The sequence below is a fragment of the Trichoderma gamsii genome (genome assembly GCF_001481775.2).
Source record: "Trichoderma gamsii strain T6085 chromosome Unknown Scaffold_16.2, whole genome shotgun sequence".
In the NCBI taxonomy this organism is placed as follows: Eukaryota; Fungi; Ascomycota; class Sordariomycetes; order Hypocreales; family Hypocreaceae; genus Trichoderma; species Trichoderma gamsii.
The window spans coordinates 107,420-134,515 of NW_020171353.1; the positions used below are offsets into that span (position 1 = coordinate 107,420).

General features: G+C 49.6%; 10 protein-coding genes across 10 annotated transcripts; 4 read left to right on the forward strand and 6 right to left on the reverse strand.

Annotated features, from left to right (window-relative positions):
• Positions 1–951: 951 nt before the first annotated feature.
• On the reverse strand, positions 952–2,468 carry TGAM01_v205191 (ATP-dependent rRNA helicase RRP3; the record flags this gene model as incomplete). The annotated part of the gene is made up of 2 exons (XM_018803418.1): positions 952–2,211; positions 2,289–2,468. The coding sequence occupies 2 exons, from the start codon at positions 2,466–2,468 to the stop codon at positions 952–954; spliced, it is 1,440 nt and encodes a 479-aa protein (XP_018663456.1).
• A 493-nt stretch (positions 2,469–2,961) lies between these two features.
• Positions 2,962–4,400, forward strand: TGAM01_v205192 (hypothetical protein; the record flags this gene model as incomplete). The annotated part of the gene is made up of 2 exons (XM_018803417.1): positions 2,962–3,393; positions 3,447–4,400. The coding sequence occupies 2 exons, from the start codon at positions 2,962–2,964 to the stop codon at positions 4,398–4,400; spliced, it is 1,386 nt and encodes a 461-aa protein (XP_018663455.1).
• A 217-nt stretch (positions 4,401–4,617) lies between these two features.
• TGAM01_v205193 (hypothetical protein) lies at positions 4,618–6,148 on the reverse strand (the record flags this gene model as incomplete). Its single annotated transcript, XM_018803416.1, has 2 exons — positions 4,618–5,906; positions 5,965–6,148. 2 exons carry the CDS (start codon positions 6,146–6,148, stop codon positions 4,618–4,620), a joined length of 1,473 nt encoding a protein of 490 aa, XP_018663454.1.
• A 446-nt stretch (positions 6,149–6,594) lies between these two features.
• TGAM01_v205194 (hypothetical protein) lies at positions 6,595–7,673 on the reverse strand (the record flags this gene model as incomplete). The annotated part of the gene is made up of 2 exons (XM_018803415.2): positions 6,595–7,503; positions 7,575–7,673. The coding sequence occupies 2 exons, from the start codon at positions 7,671–7,673 to the stop codon at positions 6,595–6,597; spliced, it is 1,008 nt and encodes a 335-aa protein (XP_018663453.2).
• Positions 7,674–8,376: 703 nt separating this feature from the next.
• TGAM01_v205195 (endothiapepsin) lies at positions 8,377–9,669 on the reverse strand (the record flags this gene model as incomplete). The annotated part of the gene is made up of 2 exons (XM_018803414.1): positions 8,377–8,864; positions 8,940–9,669. 2 exons carry the CDS (start codon positions 9,667–9,669, stop codon positions 8,377–8,379), a joined length of 1,218 nt encoding a protein of 405 aa, XP_018663452.1.
• Positions 9,670–11,893: 2,224 nt separating this feature from the next.
• Positions 11,894–12,250, forward strand: TGAM01_v205196 (hypothetical protein; the record flags this gene model as incomplete). Its single annotated transcript, XM_018803413.1, has 1 exon — positions 11,894–12,250. One exon carries the CDS (start codon positions 11,894–11,896, stop codon positions 12,248–12,250), a length of 357 nt encoding a protein of 118 aa, XP_018663451.1.
• Positions 12,251–14,845: 2,595 nt separating this feature from the next.
• TGAM01_v205197 (hypothetical protein) lies at positions 14,846–19,328 on the reverse strand (the record flags this gene model as incomplete). Its single annotated transcript, XM_024549593.1, has 3 exons — positions 14,846–17,137; positions 17,210–18,854; positions 18,910–19,328. 3 exons carry the CDS (start codon positions 19,326–19,328, stop codon positions 14,846–14,848), a joined length of 4,356 nt encoding a protein of 1,451 aa, XP_024405626.1.
• Positions 19,329–19,998: 670 nt separating this feature from the next.
• Positions 19,999–21,023, forward strand: TGAM01_v205198 (hypothetical protein; the record flags this gene model as incomplete). Its single annotated transcript, XM_024549594.1, has 2 exons — positions 19,999–20,107; positions 20,161–21,023. The coding sequence occupies 2 exons, from the start codon at positions 19,999–20,001 to the stop codon at positions 21,021–21,023; spliced, it is 972 nt and encodes a 323-aa protein (XP_024405627.1).
• Positions 21,024–22,728: 1,705 nt separating this feature from the next.
• TGAM01_v205199 (hypothetical protein) lies at positions 22,729–24,195 on the forward strand (the record flags this gene model as incomplete). Its single annotated transcript, XM_018803411.1, has 1 exon — positions 22,729–24,195. The coding sequence occupies one exon, from the start codon at positions 22,729–22,731 to the stop codon at positions 24,193–24,195; it is 1,467 nt and encodes a 488-aa protein (XP_018663449.1).
• Positions 24,196–24,444: 249 nt separating this feature from the next.
• On the reverse strand, positions 24,445–26,658 carry TGAM01_v205200 (hypothetical protein; the record flags this gene model as incomplete). Its single annotated transcript, XM_018803410.2, has 1 exon — positions 24,445–26,658. One exon carries the CDS (start codon positions 26,656–26,658, stop codon positions 24,445–24,447), a length of 2,214 nt encoding a protein of 737 aa, XP_018663448.2.
• Between the last annotated feature and the right edge of the window lie 438 nt (positions 26,659–27,096).

Sequence of the window (27,096 nt, forward strand, 5' to 3'; positions counted from 1 at the left end):
ATCATCAGTCGCGACTGCAAGATACCGAGCATCTGTTTGTTAGACTGTTGCCCCATTCTTTTAGCCATTTCTCAATCACTTACAACGCCACTTACAGCGCCGAATTAGATATCGCATCCTCTTTGACGCTCGGCAGGATGGTGTACATTATGGAAATCTTCACCGACGGGGGTTGTAGAGGCAACGGACGGCCGTGGGCAACCGGCGCCGCTGCCGCCGCTTTCAGAAACCAAAAAGGCACATACGTTGATGCGTGGACACGATCACTGCCCTCGTATCCTCCGCCTACAAACCAGCGGGCCGAGCTCACTGCCATCATCATAGCACTGGAGCAGGCCCTTGAAAGGTACCAAGAGCTCGAGACAGATCCATATCTGCGTGTCACGATCTATTCGGATTCCAAATATGCGATTAATTGCATGACAAATTGGATAAACAAGTGGCTTCACAACGGATGGACCAATGCCGCGGGCTATCAGGTTGTGAACCGAGATCTTATTGAGGAGGCTTCCGATCTTGATGAAAGATTGAAACGCGAGGGGGACGTGCACTATGTCTGGATTCCGAGAGAGAAGAATGAGTATGCCGATCAATTATGCAATGATGATATGGACCGGCAATGAGAGAGTTGATAATGCATACTCGATCGTAAAAATGATATCTTTGGTCGATACTTTAAAGACAGCCAAATCAGAGGTAAATCTTCTTTTGTGACACATGCCTTGGGTCGTTTCAACCCAACATGATGATGCTGTGTTGTTTTCAACGGGATCGCGGTTTCATCCAAGAGATTTTTGAAAATGAAAGCAAGATTTATCAGATACAAAGAGAAGAGCAAAATATCTGTTCCCAAAATTCGACATAAAGGAGGTACATTACACCCAAACACCGCTTCTAGAATTCCCTCTTTCTATTACGCCGTTTTGTTGTCTTCCAATCCAAACTTTTCAATTAGCCCTCCTCCTGGTCCATGTTATCTCTTCTCCTCTTGGGCCCGGCAGTTTTGCCCCTGTCCTTGCCCTTGCCCTTGCCCTTGTTCTCCAGGAAGGCCTTCATCTCTCCGCGGACTGTTCTCAGAGCCTCGTCAACTCTGCTCTGGAAAGCCATGACTTCCTCCCTCTCGGTTGGGTATTGGTCCAGTTCCTTGCCCAGCGCCGCCTCAATGCGCTGGTAAATCTCAAGATCATACTGTGTGGCAATACTAATGGCGATACCGGATTTACCGGCACGAGCTGTTCGACCAACGCGATGGATATAAGTCTTTGAGTCCTGGGGCAGGTCATGGTTGAGCACGACGTCGACGGCGGGGATATCCAAACCACGGGCAGCGACATCAGTGGCTACGAGGATCTCGCGGGATCCGCCCTTGAATTTGTTCAGAGCACCAAGACGAGCGGATTGTGAGAGCTGTCCATGGAGCGGGATGGCGCCGAAGCCAAGTGTTCGTAGTAGGATGGCTACCCTCTGGGCCTCAAAGACTGTGCGAGTGAAGATAATCATGGACTTTCCGGCAAATTCGTTGACAAGGTAAATGAGATATGTATCTTTCCGCTTATGGGGTATGAAGATGTAGTGCTGGAGTAGAGTCGAGACAGTCTGGTACTTGCTTGAGCTGACGCTGACGCGAGCGGGATCTCGCAAACTGGCTCTCTGGAGACTCTCGACCTTGGAACTCATGGTGGCTGAGAAAAGGTAGGTGCGGCGCTCACGGGGGATGAACTTGAGAATCTTGTCGATACTGGGCCCAAAGTCCATGTCTAGCAGTCGATCGGCCTCGTCCATGACCAGGTACTTGAGGGATCGCAGAGAGAAGCCCTTTGTCTTTTCCAGGTGGTCCACCAGTCTACCAGGTGTCGCAACAATGATATGAGGTTTCTTTCCAAGTGCAATAGCCTGGGGAACCATGTCCAGACCTCCGACAATGACGGCACATCGCAGCGAGATGAGGGCTCCCAGAGCTTCAAAGGACTGTCCGATCTGAGCGGCAAGTTCTCGGGTCGGCGCAAGGACGAGGCCAAAAAAGGGCTGAGGCTTCTCGAGCAGCGCCTGTAATATCGGAAGAGCGAAAGCAGCGGTCTTTCCGCTACCGGTTTCGGCGAGGCCAATGACGTCTCGGCCTTGGAGGGCGACGGGGATGGATTTTGCTTGGATGGACGTGGGGTTTTTGTAGTTGAGAGATTCGCAGGCTTCGCATAACGAATCTACAATGCCCTGGAAATATTGTAAGCCTGATAGCCATGAAATCAATGAAGGATAGAATTTGCGCATCCATCTTGTCTGATACATACCAATTCTTTAAACGTCTTGGGCTCTTCTGCCTCTGCAGCATCCGCCGTGGACGCAACATCGAGAGTCACAGATTCTTCTTCGGTGTGAGGATCGGGGGAGGTCTGAGAAGCAGTGGCCTCTGCTGGTTCGCGCCGAGCAGGCGCACCGTTGGCCACCTTCTGTCTTTTTGAACCGTTCATCGTGTGCTGTGAAGTCTTGCTTTGGGAACAAGAACAGAGACAAAAAAGATGAAGCTCGTCCAGCAACTTTTTTCTGGGCTCGGCTTTTGCAGCAGCAAATCAGGACGCAGCAAGATCAATCCCTGTCGAAAAATGTTCGATATGCACAAGAAGTGGAGGCTCTGCAGGGGTGTGAGAGGAAAATATGTAGATACCGAGTCGGGTCGACAAAATGAAGTTCGCAAGGTCACTATCACGAACGGATTTTATTGCTGCAATCTTTTGGTGCGAGAGCTAGTAAATTGTGTTAGTGCCCGCCAAACTCGGATCAATCTTTGATGCGCTTAAGCGAGTGTCCAAAAGTCTTGGTGGGGCAGCGACAGCAGCGATAAGCTCTTATCGCCAAGCATACTGAACTTTTTTTTCTTCCCTCTGCTAGAAGAAGCGTATAACTCCATTGGACATCATATCTCAACTGCTGATTTTTTGGATCAGCTGCAGAGTCAATTAAGCCATGGCGAAACGAAGAGTCAAGAAGCGAACCCACATGGGGGCCAACAACCCCCAGCCTAACTCGGCCGGACATGCCTCTGCCCGCGATCCCAAGAGCATGGTCATCAGAATAGGCGCTGGAGAGGTCGGTTCAAGCATTAGCCAGCTTGCGTCGGATGTGCGAAAAGTCATGGAGCCCGGAACTGCCAGTCGGCTAAAGGAGCGAAGAAACAACCGATTGAAGGACTATGTAGTCATGTGCGGTCCGTTGGGAGTGACGCACCTGATACTCTTTTCGCGATCGGAAGGAGGAAATACAAACATGAGAGTTGCTTTGGCGCCTCGAGGACCGACATTGAACTTCCGAGTTGAGAAGTACTCTCTCTGCAAAGATATCCAGAAGATCCAGAGACATCCCAAGGGCATGGGAAAGGAGTTTCTTTCTGCCCCTCTGGTAAGAATGCTGCTTGCACTGCGAAGATTACGTCGCAAACTAACGAATATCAGCTGGTCATGAACGGATTCTCTCGGCCTGATGCCACTTCCAAGTCAAAGGTCCCAAAGCACCTCGAATCATTAGCCACCACCGTTTTCTCATCCATGTTCCCCCCGATCAACCCTCAAGCTACACCAATCAAATCAATTCGCAGAGTGCTGCTCATGAACCGAGAGCAGTCCAAGGAAGACGACGGCACCTTTATTATCAACTTTAGACATTACGCCATTACCACTAAACGATCTGGCGTGTCAAAACAGCTGCGCCGCATCAATGCCGCTGAACAATTCCTCGGCACCAAGACCAGCCGACGAAGCCACATGCCCAACTTGGGGAAGCTAGAAGATATCGCAGACTACATGATTGGCGGCGAAGGCGGCGATGGATACGTCTCCGACGTGACGAGTGGTAGCGAAGTCGACACCGATGCCGAAGTCGAAGTTCAAGAGACCGCCTCCCGAAAAGTTCTGTCTGCCAAGGCCCGTGCTGCTGCCGCAGAGAACGGCCAGGATGAAGAGCTCGAAGAAGGAAACGTAGAACGACACGTGGTGAAGCTCGTCGAGCTGGGACCTCGCATGAGACTGCGCTTGACCAAGGTCGAGGAGGGCATGTGCTCGGGCAAAGTCATGTGGCACGAGTACATCAACAAGTCGGCTGCAGAAATCAAGGAGCTCGAGAAGCGATGGGAGAAGCGGACGCAGGAGAAAGATGCACGACGACGTGAGCAAAAGGCCAATGTGGAGAAGAAGAAGGCGGCAAAGGCAGCGCAGAAGGCAGCAAACAAGGGTGGAAAGGCTGACGACGATGAGGATGATGACGAGGACGATTATGAGTACTACAGCGATATGGATGTGGATGAGCTGGACAGCGAGGGCTTGGCTGGTGATGCTGAGTTCAAGGTCAACGAGCAGAAGGAGGAGGATGGCGAGTGGGAGGACCAGGAAGAGGAGATTGGTAATAACTAAAGGGCGATATTATAGGAGCAGTCCAAGGATATCCTTGTTTTTTAATGTCTGGGGAGGAGGCATTTTGCACAAAACGTGTTATGGCGCTTGGGTGTTGGATTTTCTGTCAAAATAGCTGCAAGTTTATTACGTATATATCTATTGCTGCCACTAGATGCCTCTGTTGTGATATCGTAAGGATCTTATCTCATATCCCTTGTGAGTTTACTTTTCTGCATCAGACCAATACTAACGGTACATTCCACAACGACCTCGGGCCCTGACTGCCCTCCATCAGTTTATTAAGAGGCTCTTCGTCTTCTTGCAACGACCTCCATCTCCATGCTTTAATAGCAGGCCTCTCCAAACCAACGCCTTCTATCACGTCCACCACCCAATTGCCTATGCTGGGGAGAAACTTGAACGCATGTCCGCTCCCACCCGTGGCGCACATGAGGCCTTGGTATAGAGGCACGCGATCAATAACGTAATGGTTATCGAAAGAGTCTGTATACCAGCACAGCCTCGTTTCTGAGATGTGAATGCCAGAGTTTCCCAATTCGGGAAGATATTCTTCCAAGAATCTAGTGACAACTTTGTGAGCCTGTTGAGGAACTTGCGTGATTGTGTCGCTGCCACTCCACTTAGTCGCTGGCACGCTACGTTCTTGGCCATCAGATTGTGCTTGGGGATTCGTGTACTTTGTCCCACGATATCCAATCTTGAGCACGCCATTCTCGTCAACAGGAAAGCCGTAAAGACCGCCCTCAGCGCCATGGTCACGCATATTAAATGACCAAGAGGGGAAGCGAGAATGGTGGAAACGTTTGCGGAGAGGAGACGATTCTGGTATGCGGAGCATGAAAACAGAGCCTGCAGTCGTTTCGCAGAGGGAATCGAGAGATGGGAGTAGTGAGGGTGTCCAGCCGCCGCAGCAGAGAATTGTAAGGGCTGCTGGATGGGATTTGCCATCCGCTGTGGTGATGCCGGCGATGATATTATTAGTAGAAGTTGAGGTTGAGGTAGATGCACGGTATGTAAAGGAAGTGAATCGTCCTGATTCAGGGCCTAGGATGAAACGGACACTGAGTCTCTTTGCTTTATGGAGAGCAAAGCGACAGGCTTTGTCGGCGAGGACGAAACCCCCGGTGGTGTCCAAGACGCCCAGAACGTTCTTCGCAAAGGGCTGCAGGGCATATTCCATGCCCTTGTCAGAGGCAAGCTTGATATCCTGTTGTTCATTGTTCATGAGCTGCGTACCGTGATGGCCAGCAGATTCCATGTTTTCAACAGTGGCTCGCTCAAAGTCTGGGAGTGTCTCTGCATCGCTACAAGTAAGATGCCCATTGGGGATGAAGAAGGCATCGTGGGGGGTCATTCCAGGAGGAAGAGCATCCTCGCTCCCATCTTGACTGCTGCTCGTTTTAAGTTCTTCATTCCATGCTGCCCAGGCAGAAAGAGCCTCGGTGCTGAGATCTTGGTATTCGGTCTGAGAGCCATACGCTGAGCGCACAATTTTATTGATGTCTGTGTATAAAAAGTTAGAGGAGATGAATTTAGTCAAGGTGGAAGCTGATCAACGGACCTGAAGATGCCGAATCGCAGCCGGCATCGTAAGAATATAGAGTCTCGTGATATGGCTGTTTATCAAAGACTGTAATGTTGGTGTATCCTCGTTGAGCGAGATGGATGGAAGTGCTGAGACCAAAGATGCCAGCTCCGACGATGATGATGGGGGAATTTTTTGCAAGTGGTGAAGTGGATGCCATTGTTCAAGAAAGAATAAGATTGCTAAATATTCGATATCGGATTAGAGTAACTGATTACATCTGATTGATTGATGTTGGTGGGATTAAAGTGAAGTAAAAAGACCCAATTGCGTGATTAGCCTAATGCGCGGTAATGATCCGCGGGGAAGCAGAGCTTATTAATGAATGATGCGATGGTATTTGACCTTGCTGTGCTTCACAACGAGACGGACATGACGCCTAACAAAAACACAAACAAGTACAGATGAAGTGCTAATATATCGTCTTGTATGTTTCACCCCAGTTTCCTATTTAGGTAATTTCCCTTTATGGCGACTTGCTCAAGACAACTCAGCAGCCAACAACACCAAACACTCTTCTTCACCCCTTTTTCTTATATATATATATATATATATATGTAATCAGCCATTAATTAAAGAAAGAATATAATTCGTGTAAAACCTCTTCTAAACCTCATTCACCGGCGACACCGGCTTCCCCTCCCTCCTCCACCTCAGCACATTCTCAAAACTCTCCCTCTCCGCCCTCCAAAGCGCCTCCTCCGTCGCGCCCCCCATATGCGGCTGCAACACCACCTTGTCGCTCGTTCTGAAATACTCACGCACATTCGGCTCATCACTAAACACATCCAGTCCCGCCCTCGCCACTTTGCCGCTCTCCAGCGCTGCAATCAATGCTTCTTCGTCCACGATAGGCCCGCGTGCCGTGTTGATGAGGAATGCACCGTCCTTCATGAGCTTGAATTGCTCGTGGGAGATGAGTTTTCGAGTTGCTTCTGAGAGGGGACAGTGTATCGATACGATGTCTGCTTGTGACAGCAGCTCTTCCAGCGAAGAGCAGTATTCCACCTGATATGCCTCTTCAACTTCCTTGCTGAGTCTCTTGCGGTTGTAATACTTAGTCTTCATGTTGAACACTTTTGCCTTCTTCGCCAGATACTTTCCAATGCTCCCCATCCCCACAATCCCCAGCGTCATGCCCGTAGGATCCCTCGTCGACACGCTGCCTCCATACCATCCACCTGCCCTCACATGCCTCTCCGCCACAGAAGTATTCCTCACCACAGACAGGATGAACCAAATCGTCATATCGGCCGTGGCCTCCGCCACCGCATCAACAGTATTGCAGAACCAGATGCCCTGGCTCGTCATCCACGAGACGTCAAACTCGTTGTATCCCGCCCACAGGGAGGCAATCACGCGGCAGTGAGGCACCATGGCCGAGAGCAGCTCTTCGTCCACGGGGATAAAGTTGTGTGACTCAGAAAGGCAAATGAGGCCTTCGAATGGGCCCGATTGGGAGATGACACGGGGGAGTTCTTCGATGAGTTGCTGCCGATTGGAAGATTCAAGAAACTGAAAGGGCATCATATGTAAGTGATTTGCACAATGAATTAGATGAGTCGATTGATGAATTGGCCACATACATGAAGATTCAATTCAGTTTTTACGCTCTCAATGTACTCATCGCTGAGATAATGCACTTTTCCCAGAACCGCCACACGGGGCTTCTCCTGATTAGCCATGGCACTCCTATAATTCGCGTAGTACTTGATGAAGGCAAGCAAGGACAAGATAATATTTATATGTCGATTATTTCAAGGATATCAGTTATAGTGATAAAAAAGAATCTTTAATTTTATTTTCTCTTCCAATAAGCATAACAAAGCCGATATAGGCGGACACATAAGAGCCATAAATACCCCACGGTGAAACTAATTCTCAGCCACAAAAACTCCAATAATTCTCCGACTGAGGGGCCAAAGGGCGTCGATACTAGGAGGGCGCATCCCACCATAAATATGCATAGTGCGATCTTACTTCCGTGTCAAGAGATAGGAACAGCGAATCAGGGCGTTGGGCGCTTACGTACTCTTTGATCAGCATCCCTTTTGGCATGCGCCCTTTCGACCACATGTCGGCTATTTACATGTAATTGGAAAGCCACACTGTGGCGTATATAAACCAGGCACAAGCGCATTTAGATGGCACCGAACGGATTATTCAAGGTACTCTCAATGTCACAGGTGAATATTCAAAGGTGGAGATTCGGGTTTAGGTGAAAATATTCTTCGCTACGCTATGTGCTAAAGCTCCTAGTGACTATATAGGTAGCATGATATAGTATTTACAAGCCATGTGTAGCCGGATGCAAACTCCATCTCTTCAAATCATAACTTTCATATACGTTTCAACCCTCCTTTTTGTTTCTTTCATCTCTTTCCCTGCTTATTTCTGAGCCCAGCCCAGGCGCTTGTTGCCAAGGTCAAAGACAACCAGGGCAGCCTTGATGGCAACGTCACCGAAGATGCTGATGCCAATGCCATCATCGCTCTGGAGACCACCGAAGCAAGTGTTGCCATCGACGGGAGCAAAGTTGATCAAGCTACCGGGGACGGTGATGGTGGAGCTTCCAACAGCGAAGGAGAATGAGGGAAGGTCCTCAGAGCAGTCAAAGGTGTAACCTTCCTGTGAGTCGTCGTACTGAGCAGACTGGACCTGGTTGTAGTAGGCATCGACAATGGTGTCGTCGAGGAGGAGCAGGGTGGTGCCAGTGTCAGCAATGCCGTCAGTGGAGTGCTTCTTGGATGAGCCACCGCCGATAGCATAGCTTGAGGAGGTGAACTCCCAGAAGCCGTTGCCGGTGCTGATGGGAACGTAGGTGATGGGGCCAGAGGCGAGGCTGGTGTCAATGAAACCAAAGTTGTAGCTGCCGTCTATTTGTTTTCACTCGCGTTAGCTTACTCGTATCGATTGATAGTGGTGTTAAGTAGAAAAGGGACATTACGTACCAGCTTGGTGGTTCAGGTCAGCAGTGAAGACGGGCGAAGCCAGGTGAGAAGAGGCGTTGGAGAACCAGGTCTTCTGCTTGGTGGGCTTGACAGTGTTGCCGCTGTCAAGGGCAAGACCAACGAGGCCAGAGTTGGAGGTATCCTGGACAAACTGGCTGGAGACCTTGGTGGCAGACTCGACGGCCTGGCCAGTGACGGAGAAGCCTCCGATGCTGACGGTGTCGGTGTAAACGTCACCGCTGGAGCTGCTGTTGTCACCATAGGTGATGGACCAGCTGGCTCCAGAGACCTTCTTGGAGGTAGAAGACTTGGAGGGGGTGTAGATGGTGTGGCCACGGGCCGAAGATGAGGGAGTCTCGGAGCTGAAGACCCACAGATCGGAAGAGCCAGTGTCAAAGTCCAGAGGGAGGACCTGAGCAGGAGTACCAATGGAGACGTTGGTGATGTACTCATCATCCTCAGAGTCGCTGGGGTGGTTGGGGGCAGAGCCGGTCTGGCGTCTGGCGAGCTTGGCAGCCTTGTGCTCGGCAACCCTGTTCTTGAGGTTCTCGCTGATGGGAGCGCCGAACTTTCTCTTGGCCTTGAAGAGCTCGGTAGGTCCGTGAGGAGCGTGGTTGGCGTTGTACTTGACCGGGACGGAGATGGTCTTCTGCTGTCCCTCGGCGGGGAGAGCAGCAGCCAGGCCGCTAGCGGCGAGGAAAGAAACGAGGAAAGCACCAAAGGTCTGCATTTTGAAGCTTGTTGAGATGATTGTTGCTCAGGACTCGACTGGACTTGATGTCTTGAAGGCTGATGAGGAAAGAAGCTTCAACAACAGATCGAGGGGAAGACGACGAGTCTTTATATCCATCGAGACTCGCATATCAACCCATACTTTGAAGTTGAAGATGCCATTGATGCAGCCAATGGCTGGATATCGTGGACGGCTTCAAAAGCATGGTTTAGGAAGGTGAATTCGCGCCATCATCCTGGGGCTTCACACACGCGCTGGGGCTCGGTGATGGGAAGAGGAGTCGGAATGATGGAATAGCCGCAGTATCCAACATCGTTGATAGCCAACTGAGGCTGGTGAAGTTGCCGCGGGGCTGCTGGCGAATGAAACCTCTAAGTCCAGGGGTAGGAATGTGTCCTAGCCCGGAGAGTGAAGCCAGCCGAGTGCGCATAACCGATTCTGCCTGTCTTTCCTGCGGACGCTGGAACCTTTGTCGATCACGTATCTTGCACCGTCCTAAGATAGAAGTCCACCGCCTAGTTTCAATGGCCAGAGCTGCTTGTTTCGAGCCGGCGCAACGTGGCGGCTTCCAGAGAGGCATAGCACAGACTCTCTTTTGAACAATGGTTCTCGCCACTTTGGTCAGGCCCCCCCTCCAATCCGGGGTCGTTCCAGTCCGTGCGGCCTTAACGGCGATGTTTAGTTCGATAGAGCGGCTGAGTGGCTCTCGAAACAGTATGCGCATAGCACTTTGGCGCCGATCCTGCTCTATCAGGTTCCTAGTAGGCAGTCCGTGCCCGTACAAGTCCGTACAGAGAAAGCCTTGGACCCGCAACGCTCCGCCAAATGTCTAGCTTCAGCGCGACGATGCTGATCCGGAGAGAGACGATGAGCCTAGCCCAACTTCCACAAGTGATGTTGCAGTGATATTCGCCGTTAGCCGCCACTGGTGAAGAAACAATGGTATTGTTTGGTTTCCATCCAAGACATGCTATCAACTGTCTTGCTCGCATATTCGCATGTTGAGGCACAACACCCTCTCCTGGATCGATGCCGTGCTCTGAATAAACACAAGACTAGTGAGATCAACCGCCAAGACCACGAATCAAGTCTAAACCTTTGGTTAATGTTAATCTCCTATCCCATCAATCAGAGGCGCCTGATGACCTGTACAAGCTCCGATGCGGGGGTCCCTTGGGTGCCTCGGGACTCTTGGCTGGCGCCGCATCAGCTTGGCAGCCGGCACTTGGGCGTGGGAACTTGTGCCAGAATCGCCATCTGCCATCTTGGGCACTGCATGCAAAGGTTCGTTACAGCGGGCTCAAGCCCAGAGCGGCATGTCCAAAGGCCTGTCCGGAAGCCTTGGGGACCCCTGTCCGAGCCGGATATTCGGCATGGGGCTGACTAGCCATAGAATCTGGAGCGCGACGGCTTGGGTGCTGTATTGATGGCCATGATTGGCTGCATCGTGAAGCTGGCCCTGAGCGAGCAGAGGCGGAACCGGCCGAAGCGTAAAGGCAGCGCTGATTGTGTTTTCATGCAGCGCCATGGGCGTGTAGCGTAGATAGACGGAGTAGCGTCTGTACGATGGAGTGAGCAGATATGCCAGATGGCTATTACGAGAAAAGAACCTGAGGTTGCTGCCAGAGGTCGAAGCACGTGATCGCTATTGAAGCAGGCCCTGATCCTACGAGCTGCCGTCTTGTTGCGATCGTCTCGCGCCAACAGCGAGGCTCAACCACTGTCTGCTGCTGTCTTCTGCTTTTTTTTTCTGTCTCTCATTTTTGCTCTCTTTTCCTTCTTCTTCACCATACACAATGCCAATACCTTCGAGTGTCGTTGAACTCGGGAATTATTCTCAGCTGCCAAGCGTGCCAAGCCGACAGCCGATCCATTACCTCCCATACTGCAGCCATCTCGCATCGCCAAGCAAATGTGCCAAACTCTCTGTGCCTGGCTTCACCTTATCAGTGCCGACAGCCGCAATGCTTGGCAGACTTGGCTGCCTCGACGCGGACAGCGAGAGTCGCGATAGCGGCACCGGTTGTTTACGTCCGCTCGCAAGCTTAAAGATACAGTATCGCGCCAACGCCCACCGCACACCCCACGCTCCACGCCTTGTCCCGCAGCCTTGATCCTGATCCCGGTCCAGGAACGGGCTAGACTAGGTCCGACCCGACGCCGCCACTCGGAGGCAGAGACCGCTCTGGAAGGTGGCTGTAGGTGGCTGCCCAGCTGCCACATGAAGCACGGAGGCGCTGGCGGCAAGCCCAGCTGGCCACTGCAATTTCACTGCAAAGGCAACGCATGGAAGGCGAGGGATGAAGCGCTCGATAATGGTGTGGGTGGCAGCGTCAAAAAGTCCTTGGCGGCGTGCAAGTTCTGGAATGTTGTCGGCATACAGCCTGAAGTCTTGACGCTGTTCAACACGCCACAAGTGCAAAAGCCTCACGAGCCAATAGACACCCTTACCGACCTCCCAAAATGGGAAGCAAATTGGAAAAAAAGCTGGTGGTTGCAACTTGCAGCCCTCTCTTGCGGCCGCCAGCTTTGCAGTACAGCCAGCTCTGGTACCCTTTTCCAGCCCCAGGCACCCTGAGAGGATCAGGGACAAGGGATCCTAACCTCGAAGATCGCTTCCGAGTTAGATCGCATGTGATAGGTAGACCTTATTGGTACTGCCGCAGTGCCGCGCTTTTCACGCCTAATGATGCAATAGTGAATACGCCAAGCACCCTGGCTGTCGCTCAATGGAAGATGACCGAGATCCTCAGCGGAGGACCAGAAAAAGCGGGCTGCTCTACGGCGTTATTGTGGTTTAAGGGTATACCGAGCAAATTGAAGCAAGTCTTCCGGCTTACCAATGGGCGCCTTTTCAACATGTTACAAGATGCCAATACGAGAAATGATAAGAAGAAGACGCTTTGACGACGTTGTATCGGATTGGGAACGGAAAATACGATGTCCGTGGAATTAACGGCCTGGGCACGGTAGTACGAAGCGTCTAGAAGCATGGATAGCCAGCAATGCAACTCAACCACCATCCTCCGCATAGCCGATTTAGGCCCGATCTCAACGGTCGACCATGGTGTGCTGCTACTACTAGATTGGACAAAAAGCCTGCTAATAGGTGTATGTAAAGGGATAATGAGGCAACCTTTATCATGTAACTACTGCTAGGCTAACACCCAATATAGGTAGCCTCCGTATATCCTACATGGAGTGAGCAGAAGTCCCGTCCATAAACAGCATTCATTGAGATATCAATATTACTACTGATATACTCCCTGAACTTTTGCGAGCTGAAAACAAGGAGAATCGACTACAGCACGAGCTACAAAGATTCTCTTGGTCAAAAGAGCGCGCAACGGCCCAATATACAGAAATGGCATGTGAGAATGTTTTGACGCCCTCTTGAGAACACGCAAAATAGATCGGTATACTTATAGAGGATAGGTTACGAAACCTTCGGTGGATCTAAGGGCAAAAGAGCACGCCCTCCTTGTATGTACAAGTAGCGTAGTATGATATGCGCTTAGACGGGGACAGGTTTGATGACTACCTCTGTTATAAAGCCGCATTGACGCTACATCCCGTCATTGTTTCGTGTCAATGCACACTTTGGATGTCTATTCATGATCTACTCAAAAAAGATACGCATTTGCCTGGTTGCTCATGATTGTCCTATACATGGTGGAGAAATGTGCCTTTCCAGCAGCATACCACAATCTCTTTCATGGTACTACATCGTTTACTGTACTAGATTCACAGGCCTCATACTTCTTTTTATATATTATATGCACGTGAAAATCTGAGAATCTGCAAGCAGCCAATAATGGAGCTGCAGAATGACGTGCTTTTGGTTCCTGGGTAGGTTGCATTGGCTGCTGCTTCGAGGCAACTCCGTGTGTTGCATTTGAGATCCATGGCGGCTCTTTCGGCTTATGCGCATTTTGCGCTGGAACCAAATATAGCTATATCATCTATATTATTAGATAATCAACTATTCTGTGCATGGTGTGTATATATGAATGGCGACGATGATAGTAACGAGCGTCTACCCTACAGTAACAGCGATTTCAATCTCGATTGAGACGACAACGACAGTTATTTCCTATCTTCACGTTGAAAGAGGTATTCATTGGTATCTTTACATTACTTTGTGAACAAATCATATTTGCTGTAGATGTTAAAAACAAACGTCACTTATACCAACCAGGCTGACTTCTTGGGCTAAAAAAGTCAGCACATTACGATGTAATCTTTTTCCTTGCCGAGTTATCCAGAGCTCGTATTTTAGTAGAGAACTTAGACTATGATGTTACTGAAATGGATAAATGATAAAACCCTTGCTATTCTATGGTCGCATCCATGTTTGGACGGCACATTTGATTCTGCCTTGTGTGAATGAACAGTCTCCCACGTAGCCCCAACGACCCCCAACTTGTTACTATCTTGGCTTTGTGTCCCCGTTCAGGGTTTTCTCTAGATATTCAACTCATAATTGCTCATTGGGCATCAAAAGAAAACAGGAAATGCATCAATGACAGCTTATGCTGTCAATATTGCATGTCTTATGACCCAACTCATTCCTTTGCTTGTCCACCTCTGACGCACAGGACAACATCGGATATATCATTGACCAATGCGCATCTCCGGGTGTCACATTCGTCACTGGAATGTCATTCAAGACGACTGTATACGATATAGCCATTAGCTTCCCAAGTTTGGGCCATGCAGACTGGATTTTTCAGAATCGGAATGCAACTAACACAACTAACACAACAACAGGTTGCGCATACTATAGCGAAAGGAACCCTGATGGAAGTGTTGCTCCTGGTGTAACCATCTATATTAACCAGATTTGCCAGATTATACAACTGCGGCTTAGCAATTTCTTCAATGACCTGCTCTTTTGGGAAACTAAATGCGCATGTGTGAGGTTCGTTTTTCTCGCTTCTCTCGCGCAATGCTTTAGCAGTAGATTGGACACATACCATGTGTATTGCTGAAGCGGCCGAATAGAACCAGTAAAATTTGCTAAGAGTACTGTATATGAGCATTGTGCCTCCAAGTAACATCATTCAGTATAAAGCGGCATATACTCTGGCCTGCTTGGCTAGTTACATGTAATAGAGCCCCCGCCGCCCTTTAGTTTCACTCTTCGCACTATAGCATTTTCTCTTATGATCCGCTACATATAATTTGAAGAGTATTTATGCGCATTTTGGTACCACCTGGGGATTTTTTCCAAATTAAATCCAATAATCACATGGGGTGCAGAATGATTAGATGCAATCACAACCACAGATTCTGAAACAGCGCTCGGTATTCTCCAACCCCCTCGAGATTTTGCGGGCAGCCATAGCAGTTTGTCCCCATTGAATGAGATCCAGGAACTGTCATCATCCCGGTCACTGTTGCTATAATTAAGCTTATCAAATTGCCATTGCCGGGACCGCCTAACATCAACTGCATTTTCACCCAATGTTGCGGAATCTTTGAACTTGATCCGGCCGAGATTGGTGCGCAATTCGGAATTATCGGGGAGTTCGAAGGAGAGATGGGTGATCCTCAACAAATGATTGAGCCACATCATACACTCACGGGCACCTGTGTTGGCATTCCAGATAAACATCCCCCGGCGTGTTGATGATGTTGCTAGAAGCGTCGAGTCGTGTGAAAAACCGAGTTTGACAATGTCTTGTGTGCCAGTGTGCTCCATCTCCAGTAGAAGGTCACCTGTTTCAAGACTCCATATTTTGAGACCTTCCATACCATGCGTCACAGCGAGTTTCGTGTTAGACAAGGCAAGGTGGTTACAAGCATCATTTCTCGGCAGCTTAAACCTTTGTGCAGGTGTATCCGTGTCAACCTGCCAAACAAAAATCTTGTTTCCGTATTCCGGGGCACATACTATTCGAGACGCGTCTGGAGAGAAGCACAGCGTACATGATTGGCAGTCATCGAGCACCGCGGACTGGACTTCTCGTTTGCATTCACCTGTTTTGATTTGCCAAATCCGCAAAGATCTGTCCTTTAGGATGCCTGCAGCCAGCGTAAAATCCGCTGAGAAGCAAGCTACAGGAACTCCAGTTGGATCCGAGCCAAGCCCATTCAGGTCTTGTACGAAGTGGCGTCTATCAGGGTGCCAAATCTCAGCCGCGCCGCCTCTAATTACTGCCAAGGCAGAGTCTTGCGTGAAGCTTGGCTCGCTTTGCAATTCCTCACAGGCGAACTCTTCAACACAGACACCTGAGTCAGCCCGCAAAACCTGCCAGATAGCATCGCTGCTGCGTGGGCTGTGTGGACGTATGTCTGGTTTTAGCAGTATAAGTGATGAATCGGGTGAAATTGTAACGGAGTCAGCTTGCATGTGTTGTCTTTCATGAGCTTCGGACGATGGGTGTTTGCTAACGCTGTAAATACGCAATGTCTCATCGTGGGATGACGAGACAAGAAACGTAGAGTCATGCGAAAACAAAAGCGATGTAATCTTATCGGTATGATCACTGGCCGTCCATATGCACTCGCCAGTGTCCGTCAACCAGATGCCGAATCTATTAGCCTCCAGCCCAATTGCTAAGAGTGCTACATCGTGAGAGAAGGCTAGACTGTGCACCTTGCACCCATCTTCCAAAGAGATAATTCGAAGGAAGCTCATCGACTGCTCATCGACGCGGCGTATATCTATGGCGCCTTCCAAACTCAACGCCACAAGAGAAGAATCGGGCGAATATGCTGCAGCCAAACAGTGCTCTATCACGTTAGACTCTCCGCCACGGATAGGCAAAACTTCTAGCGAGTCGGGAAGAGAAAACTGTGCAGCGATATAAGCGGAGTTTGGAGAAAACGTTAAGTAGCTAGGATTAGATCTATGCATCTGTATGCTCTTGACGAAGTCGCCGAGCTTAGAAATTGACCGGATTTCGACAACCGTGTCAAAGGCTACTGCGACGAGTGTGCAGTCAAGAGAAATGGCAGCCATTCGCATCGTTGTATCTCCAGTTGCACCGTCCACCTTGATGACTGCCTTTCGGGTCCATGTATCTGTCTCCCACGTCTCAACTTCACCATCCGACAGGACAGAGTAAAAGAATCTGGAGTCGCGTGAGAATGAGATTGCTTTTGAATCAAAGGCGTCGATTTCATGAATACACCTGCCGGTATAACTTCCCCAGATTAGAACCATATTCCCGCTGCTCGACGCTATGAGTGATGAATCTGGCGATAAAACGACTTGGGATACAGGTTCATTGTGGCCTTCCAAGGTTTGAAGACACAGATCCCAGTCCATTGGAACAATAGGTTGATGCTTTATCCACTTTGGAATTGCTCCTTCGAAGCATCGTCGAAATTCGCATCTCTTTGGCGCAAATAGCAGGGCAGAAGAGTATATCTGCAGTGGCGCTACGTCCATTATATGCTGATACGCACGTATGAACCGCTTAGTATCGCGCAGGAGGCCGAATGCTCTATCATCGTTCTATCAATGGACACAGATGTCAGCGGCTTTTCAAGTAACATTGATAGAAAAACGCTGGTATAGACCACCTACATCAAGCAAGGACAAGAGATTTCCCACCATATCTCCGCCCTCGACAATGCGACCCAGTAGACTGAGTGCCTCAAGCCAGTGAATCAGATGTTTGATGAGGAAGCAGTGCATCTCATCATCAACGCGTATGCGGCCCCGGCTCTCTTTCAAGTGGAAGACCCAGTGCAAACATGCGTACCGAATATGTGGAGGCAAAAAAATGTCGATTGTGTCTTGGCTAATGTCGGATCTCAGTTTTCCCGGGTGATTAAGTCCACAGATGTCCTGTTTGAGATTGCAATCCCTTGAAAGCAAGGCAATACACTGACGAGCTAGATTAGCATGTGTTTCTCGCTCATCAATCAAGAAATCATGTTTCTGATCCTGATCACCGGTCCCAACAAGGAAATCTCGAAATGACAGATGAAATAGTTTGACCGGGCTATTGGAGTCTTTGGGGACATTTAAAACTGAATTCAAACCCGAGAGTCGTAGATTGACATCTCCTGGGTTCATTTGAAGGAATTTTGAAAGTGATATGACTGATAGAGGCGCTTCAAGAAGCACAATTGTACCGACAACTCGGCGGAATCCTCCGAGAATTATTTCTTTCTCTGCTTCCGAGCGATCCTCTGGCACAGCTCCATTCCGATTAACAAGTAATTGCTCTAGTATGGGGAGATATGTCCTAGAGAGGTGGTTCGTTTTACCAAGCTGTCGATGCTGTTGTAGAAATTCCAGGGCCAGCGTCTCAGGAATGCCGAGACCTTTATCACCAATAAAACGACACGCAGTTGCCGCCAGAATGAATAGAGGCACCGAAATATCGACAAGAGCTTTAATGAGTGACTCTGATGGCCAAGTTGCGGGCAGTGGTAAATTGGTAAGGTTGTACTTGTCTCTAATATCTCCTAGTTGAGACTCCAAGAAGATAGAGATGTCATTCCGGACATCCGCATCCGCGACCTCATGGAGTGCCTCATAAAGGAAGATTTCGCGATACTTACATTCTAGCTGGGCAAAAGATGTTCGGAGATGACACTCTGGCCTGCTGGCAACCAAGACTTTAAAGCACGTAGATGAGATAGATTCAACACTTGGCAGAAGCTCGATAATTTTGGCACCACTGGCCTGGTCCTCGCATTCGTCAAGGGCATCCAGCACGATAACTATGACTGGCGGCAACGACTTGCAGCTCTTCAATGGCTCCAATATGAGCTTCTCGAACTGCTTGCTTAGCATTTTACCGCCTATGCTTGGATTATCTTGCAATGCTTTCTTGACATGTGCCGCCATTTCTTTCGGCAAATATTCGACAAGTTGTTTCACAATGGTAGTAAAGAGAGCAGTTGACTTATCCCGATCGTTGTCACCTCTTTTAAAGAAGAAACTAGCGGTTACAATGTTTGAACTTGTCAGACGATGAGCAATCGTTCTGCAAATTGTAGATTTGCCGGTGCCTGCCATACCGCAGAGCCAATATATGCGTCGCCCCTCCGGTTCTTGAGCCCATTTTTCAATTTCTCCTAGAATCTTGACGCGAGTGAGAGGATGACATCGAGATTCGTGTTCATTGGCGTGGGAGTCGAAAGATGCGCCTTGGACCACTGAGAGCTTAGAGAGGATCTCGTCGGATTGGATAGCGTGGATATCCATGATTGCGTTGCTTATTATTGTAAGTAGGTGCATAGTAAATTTAGGGCAGATAAATGAAGGCTTACGCGTTGTCAATACTGAGAGCGCTCCCGATATCCTCTCGGGATTTTCGCAGCTTTTCAATGTCATATTTAATCTTATGCTTCTGAGATGACCATCGTAGTCTGTTCGATATTCGCTTCCGGACGCTGGAAGTTTCTCCTAATTCCTTGTCCAGCTGAAGTTTGATACTATCAAGCTCAGAGTAGTTCGCGTCGAGAGCGGGTCGCAGATCTTGGGATACTTGTAGACGGCCGCTTTGACTTTCTAGAAGATCCCTGGCTTTTTCCAAAATAGAAAGGTGAACTTTGATTTCCTCGCTGAGGTCTTTCATATCCGACTTGGCGTTCTTGACATCGCTGGCATATTTATACAAAACGGAGGCTGTGTTGATAGAAAGTTTTATGGCATCAACAATATTCCGTGGATTGGAAAGTCCGTCCATTGCGTCGGAGACGAGTCGCTCGACAGCTGTCAGATATCTATTTTATGTCTTCCGATCACTGACTTCCGCAGTTAGAGGTTTCCAAATGACAGAATAATTTTCATAGAAAGAAGAGGAGAAGCAAGGCTCTCCTGATGCCTAAGGTGTTGGGTCGCAGTATAGCCACGGCAGCCCTCTTGGCACAGCGCATTGCAATGAGCCTCTTACCTGGCTACCTATCATGATGCAGTGTTACGCGCTCAGTAATAATTTGAGAGGCTGGCTACACATGCAATTGGCCGGAAGGGTATTCGAAGGCGGGTCGGTAAAGCTGCATCATGTACCTTTGGGTTTCATCCAGGGTGCGCAGTGACAAGGCTGTGTGCTGATGAAGCAGACGCTAGCAGGTACGTTGAAGTGAAACTCCTCAGCTGCTGGTGCATCCTGCTGCCAATAGTCAGCTTCAGGGTTTACTTGGGATGAGGAAGCTCTGTATGCACTGTCGCTTGCTTGATACATGTATTGCATCGTGAAGGCTGAGGCGCCAGAAGGATTCGTGTTGGATGCAGCTCAAGGGCCGATTGGTGAGAGGGACAAAGCACGTGATAGCATCGATGCGTGTGGTTGCCTGCACCCCTCAACGGCTTAAACATTCAGCATTGTTTTTGTTTAAAACAGCAATCAGTTGCAAATGGCTTCCTCCAAACCTTCCAATATCGACGACCGAGAGTGCATACACCTTCACCCGCAATGTAGCGCTTGTAACACTGTTTTCTCCGGGGATGATCACGTCGTGGCACGTATGGCCTTCCATCTGTCCTCACCGTGTAAAAATACTAACATCAACACCAAGTGCTTTGCAATAACAACTCCGTTCGAGGGTATAATGGGTATGCCGGGGGATACTACTCCGTTAGGGAGCTGCCAATGCCTGAGGGAGTTGATTTCTGCATAGAAGGAAGCAGACATGGACCTTGCAACGCTACCGATGAAAGCGTAACTGTTCACCTTGATTGCATTCGTTTATTCGGCAAAACATGCAGTGCACAGGATAAGTTTCGAAGGCTCTGGATCGCAGGGACTAGGATGTACCCGTGGCGAGACACCCAGTCCTTGATGCTCGACCCTGTCCTCTATGCCCCGACAGATATGATCAGCAGCGCTGCTGGCTTTCAAAGGACTTTACTCCCAGAGGTGGCTGGTTTAATTGGCAGCCATTTGCAGTCAAACCACACTCTGTTGCGATTCTGCAAAGTCATCCAGCTTGCGCGATATCTAAGCTTAGCTGAGCCTGGAAAAGCCGTTACCTACCCGCTTTGTGAGGTTCTGTCGTGGTCTCGCGGCACTTCTCCCATCTTGGCTAAACAAGGCCAAATCATCGATCGAAGGATGCGGCTTACCATTGATTCTCGTGGGATCAAGAGCATTGAAAGGGTTTCTGATAGTCCAGATGGGGAAAATGTCACTGGCTCATCACGTTCTTCTCATGCATATATTGTAGAACCAGTGGAACGCCTATCGGGCGTTGGTATAGAATTCCAAGTCAGTCTCCCTTCTACACTCTTCACATGCCGGCTAACCAAGCCGTATCTCTCAGCTCGGAATGAGCCGTCTACATGTTCCGACATCTGCAAACATCCCGATCTGGAACATCCCGTCGCCGCATGCCCTTCCGCCACCTGCACACTATACACCCTCCGACAAATCCCTACCTAGCCGATACGTACCTAGACGATTCGCAGCTCTTGATTTGGATCCAAGGAAAACTACTGGAATATCCTTCTTAATGAGATGGACTACAATATCCGCTATTCATGGGCATACAAAACAAGGCTCGCAGGCACTTGAAGCCTTCCAGTACATGCGTGAGCACTCGGTCTCCCCCGCTTGGATCTATATTCCAATATCAGCCAATGATAAGGTGATTTCGATTGGTACGGTAAGAGTTAAAAGAGATCTTACTATGATTCCTCGTCATAAAAGGCTGCCTATAGTTATCGCTTATTCAATCGTCGTAAGGTCCTTACCATGGCGGCCCTTATTCGCCGTCAAGCTAACAAGATTAGTTAACCATGAAGTCTGGGAACTATGTCATCGGACTGCCGCACACCGTGCTGTACTCATCCCAGGCAGAATTCACCGAAACCTTGTATGAAATGCCACAGTCTGAGGACCGCCACTTGACACTTACTTACAATATCTCAAACCCCTCTCATGTCTCATTTATTAGAACTGACACGGTAGGAAAGGCTGTTTCTGGCATCGCACCCCGTATCCCGGATCTTGTTTGTGACGCATTCCATTTTGACGCGTCTTTAGAACGCGTGGTTTACGCGCAAGTCTTTTCGGACCGAGATACTGGGAGGTGCAGCGGCATCTTGCTGGAGTATGAAGACGGCATCAAGCGAGTACTTGGCCAGTGCCGCTTTGGCTTTGATGCTGTCCGGTGCTACGAGCATCCAACGAAATTTTGCTACATGCCCATCGAATACCCTGGGAAAGAACCGCTCTGCCTTCCGTTGAAACATGTCCATGCAGCCTTTGACTCTGACACTGGTCTGTTTGGGGATCAGGATACTGCAAAATGGGAGATTTGTCCGATGAAAGGTATTGTGCACTTTTCATTCAATGAAAAAGACACTGTGATAAAAGTTTGTGACGCATAAAAGCCAGCTATTCGATATACGATAAGTGGTTATTCTTCGTCGTAAGCTACCTAGGTATGATTCGTTGGGTAGCTACATGTATACATATATTGCTAATCTTGCTATATACTGGTAGTTTAGCCAACTTGAATAATATAGCTGGACTTCCGAAGTCATATATCTAAATAAGTATATGCTCCAAGATTTGAACCTCTCAAGATGTTGTTATCCTTAATTCGAGGCCTACCGCTTGATATCTAGAACCTGACTCTATACCCCAAGCTAATCTGATATCAGCGACGCACGTTGATAAAGCTCTCCAAATCACCCAATCACAGCCCCCCATTTTCTCCAACCAACTACCCTTTTAGGAAGCCATGGTCCCCGGATAACATCCGCCGCATTCCTCCCTATCGGTGGACCCTCCGGGACTTGTTGCGATTCCGAATAACTACGAATGGGCGGCCGGTAATCTTTTACGCGATAACAACGTGCTGGACCGAGACCAGCCGACAGAATCCCCTGTTTTGTTGCGGTGATGGGGACAGCGTGTAAGATGTCTTACACCGGCGGTCTGAACTCTGTATGCCATGTCTAGCATATAATAAACACGCTGCTGCTGCTGCTGCGGCCGTCAGATCTGCTCGTTCTTCTATAATTCCAATTCAACTTCATTCTCACCACCATAGATACTTGTACATAATAATCATCGTCTTACTGCTTCTCGAATTACCATCTACTAATCATATCCTACATCCGTTCATCCGTTCATCACAATGGCTCCCAGCGCCACCCTCACAACAACACTCACAGCCACCCCATCCTCACATCATGCCTACGCAGACCCCGACGCCCTCCGCACCGCCTTCACCCTCGCCATGTCCTCCATGTACAAATCCGAAGTCCCCCTCTACGGCGACCTCATCCACATCGTCAACGCCGTCAACGCATCAACCCGCACCGCCGACCTCGACCCGCGCGTGCTCGCCATGCGCCACGGCAACGTCGCTTCTTCAAGATTAGACATTGAACGGCACGGCGCAATCAGACTCGGCACTCCTTACGAGCTACGCACCGTGAGCCGCATTTTCGCTGTTATTGGCTTGTACCCCGTTGGATATTACGATCTTGCTGCGGCGGGACTACCCATGCACGCAACGTGTTTCCGTCCACGCAGCACCGCATCCTTAAAGAAGAACCCCTTTCGGGTATTCACCTCTTTACTTCGTCCAGAACTCATCCGTGACGAAAAAGCTCGCTCTCTGGCCTTGAACCTACTCTCCAAGCGCAACATCTTCACCGCAGAGCTCATCACCCTCCTCGACATCGCCGACAAGCAAAACGGCAGACTCACCATCGACCAAGGCACCCGCTTTGTCATCCAAGCCATGGAAACATTCCGCTGGCACGGCACCGCCGCCTCTTCACACGAAGACTACCAGCTTCTCAAAAGAGAACACCAGATCCTCGCAGACATAGCATGTTTCCGTAGCGCGCATATCAACCACCTCACGCCCCGTACGCTGGACATCTCCGCCGCGCAGCAAAAGATGAAATCACAGGGTCTAAAAGTAAAAGACCGGATTGAAGGCCCTCCCGCGAGAAACTGCCCTATTCTTCTCCGGCAGACAAGTTTCTTAGCTATTGAAGAGCCCGTGCAGTTCTTCACCGCGCAGGGGTCTCAGTCAAAATTCGTGTCTGGCTCTCATAAAGCGCGGTTTGGCGAAATCGAAGAGCGCGGCGCGGCAGTGACTCTTGCTGGGAGACAATTATACGACGAGTTATTGAATAAAGCGATGGCAGCTGCGGAATCAAGTTCTCAGAAATGCACACCCGAAGAGCTGGATAGACAAGTCGAAGTTGCGTTTCAGAAATACCCCGATGATTGGAAAACACTACGAGCACGGAAACTCGTCTACTTTACATACAGCGTTGCAAATAGACATTTTCCAGAGATATATGACGACTCATCATTCACATTAGAGCATCTCATCCTGCAGGGCATCGTCGACATTACCCCAATCACATATGAAGATTTCCTGCCCTTGTCGGCCGCAGGCATTTTCCGATCCAATCTCGGGACTCAGGCTTCGTCCGCATCTGTCAATGCGCTGTCCAATGAGGCTGGGATGGAAGAAGCGCTAGGAGCGAAATTGAGTAGCTCGGATGAATTGTACAAGGCTATGGAGGTTGAGAGCATTAGGAAATGTGAAACTGAGCTGGGGATTAAGATCATTGTGTGAGCGTCGCAATGATGGAATTGGATATAGTAATGATTGATGCACTTGTACGATAATGATATAATGATAATGGATGTATTATGACAAAGGTTATTATACTACATTAATAAAAGCCTATATACTCCAGCCCTGTAGCCGTTCATTCCAGCACTTGATATATGTCGACCAAAAATTCACTGCCAATATACATAGCAGATCCCAAACGCCAAATGCTTCGAGGGTAATCTTGATCCCTTCAAGCAAGATGCATATTTAATCCTCCTCCAGTCCGTATTCATTGTCCATATCAGGATCATCTTCATCATATCCACCTTCAAATTCACCTCCACCTCCTCCAAATTCCTCACCCTCGCCAAACTCCTCCGGCTCCTCATATTCTTCTTCATGCTCATGCTCCTCGTGCTCTTCATGATGCTCCTCATCGCCAGCGACGCTCTCATCTGGAGCCTCGCTTCCCTCGTCATCAGCACCGAAAGCACTACCCGCCACACTGGTCTTTCGGCTGGTGGCTGTAGACCCAAGCCCAGCATTTGGCATGTCGAAAATGCTGCGGATAGCATCGTAGTTGATCCTCTTGGACCAAGCTCGATCCTTGGCCACGCCGATGGCTGCTTCTGCCGCGGAACTGGCAGGGCTAGTCTGGCCCTCTCCCATCCTGGCACGCTTTCTCCTCTTGCGTGTCTGCTTGGGGCGCTCAGCTTCCATCTTTCGTCGGAAGACCTTTTCTTGGTGCTTCCTCAGCCAGTCCTTGTTCTGGTTCACCCAGATAATCTCTTTGATACGTGCCTCTTCAGGCGATAATAGGCAGTTGATAACTTCGGGGTCATCAGCGAATTCATCTTCGGTAACGTCAGCCGCCATAGACACCTCCTTTTGTGGTTGCTGTTGGCGAGCCCAGACGGAGTGGATTCGGGCTCGTTGCTCGGCATTTGAGTATGCGAGAGCATGTTCGTAGGTAAGCGGGTCGTTAAAAATCTCCTCAATCACACCTTCAAGGTCCTGTTCGTCCTGTTCCCATTCTTCGTTAATGGGAAGCTGAGGCTTGGCGCGTTTACCTTTGCCCCCTTTTGAGGCATCTTGATCCGCCGCCTCCTCCTCATCCAGAGCATCTCCAAATTCTTCGGCAAGGCCTTCAAGACCTTCTACTTCGTCTTCGTTCTCCTTCTTTTGTGGGTTGAGACTAATGCTTCCCTGGGGAATCTGCGAAGGTAAAGGAGGAATGATGAATCCATCAGCATCACGGCGATAGTTGACTTCGGGCGCCTTGGAAAGATCCGCCCCCCCTTCGATATGTCGTCGAACTGGTGCATGCTCTATGACTGGTTGCTCGGTATCTTCGACAGTGATGGCACGTTTCCGCTTCCGTGAGATCTCTTCCGCCCTCTTTCTATATTCATCCGACTTCCGGTAGAATGAGGGAGGATCATGAGAACTCTCCAAAAAGTCCTGTTTCAAGAAATCCTCCACCGACATGCGACTTGATTCTGTGTTGTTGAACTCTTGCAGTCGGTTCTGGATGGTATGATTTGTGACTTTGACGATGTAGACGACTTCGCGAACGGTCCGTCGGAAGTTGTGCATACGTGCAGCCATCAGCAAACAGGCACCGCAAATGCCCGAAGGTCGTCGGCCCATGACCATCCAATCTCTGCTCATCCGCTTGACCAGCCGGACCGCATCCTCAGCGACTTTGGCCGTGTCTTGACGAAACTCCATCTTGGTGGCGAATCGCCAGATGAGGTCCTCAGGATATACCGGAATGAGTCCATCAGCTCCGATCGGCACCACTTCATTCAGCTTTTTGAAGATTCGTCCCAGCTTGAACACATTGAGCTGCACCAAATCAGCCAGATCGATCAGCATGACTTTACAAGGCGGCTCAGCACGGCAAGCAGCATAAAGGCAGACGGCCGCAACACTCGCCAGCGTGCGTCCCTGGATAAAGTTGGCGCCAGATGCAAGCTTGAAGACTTGCGTTCCCGCAGTAACGAGGCTGTCGCTAATGTTGAGCTGTTGAGCGTAACCCTGCATCAGACCTCGAGCTTCCCGGATGCTCTTTTCTCTGTCCTCGCTTCCACCAACTCTCCTGAAAGCAGGGCCCATGCCCCTGACACCGGCCTGATCAGCGCCTACAAACGTTCCCTGCACCATGGCAGCACCAGACGACGTCTCGCCGAACTGCACCTCAGACACAATGTTGCTGTCATCAGCGACACGACCGCACGTCTGACAGGTGCCGTCGATAACGTTGGGCTTCGGACAGGCCTTGTTGGCGCACTGCTGGTGAGCTGGAGTGACGACCCCTGGTCTCTGGGATGATGAAAGTCGGGCTGCTGCTGCGGCGGCATGGCGGCGTTCCTCACGCTCGCGGAGGGCCCGGACAGGATTTGGTCTGGCAAAGCGAGGTTTTGCAGGGCCGGGGCCTTGACTTGGCCGTTTTGTCGGCGGTGGTGTGAGAAACGACATGTTGAGATTCTGTTATGGTGTTGAAAGTTGCATGTGTGATGGATGGAGCAGATGCGATGAGGATGTAAGTGAGCAGTGAGAATCGATAAGAGAAGAAAAAAATCCGGGCTCTGTCTGTACGCAGTTTGTCGCTCTTTTTCTTCCTGCGCAAAGTTTCTTGGTTGGGAATCTGTTATCGCCTCAAGTCCTGGTTTATCTCTTTCAAAGTCTTGTAGAACTCTTCGTCTCTAAAGAAACAAAGAAAAACTAGAAGTGCTTCTCTAATCTCAAAGAAAAATTTCGATAAGCGCGACGACGACGCACGCACTTTACAGCACGCTCTGGTGGGCAGAAGAAGAAATGACGAGGAAGAAGAAAAATGGGCGGGGCGGAAACAAACTCGCAGGCTGCCAGTCCTGGTGGACCACCGAATGGCCGAGTGGGGAGTCACGAAAAAAA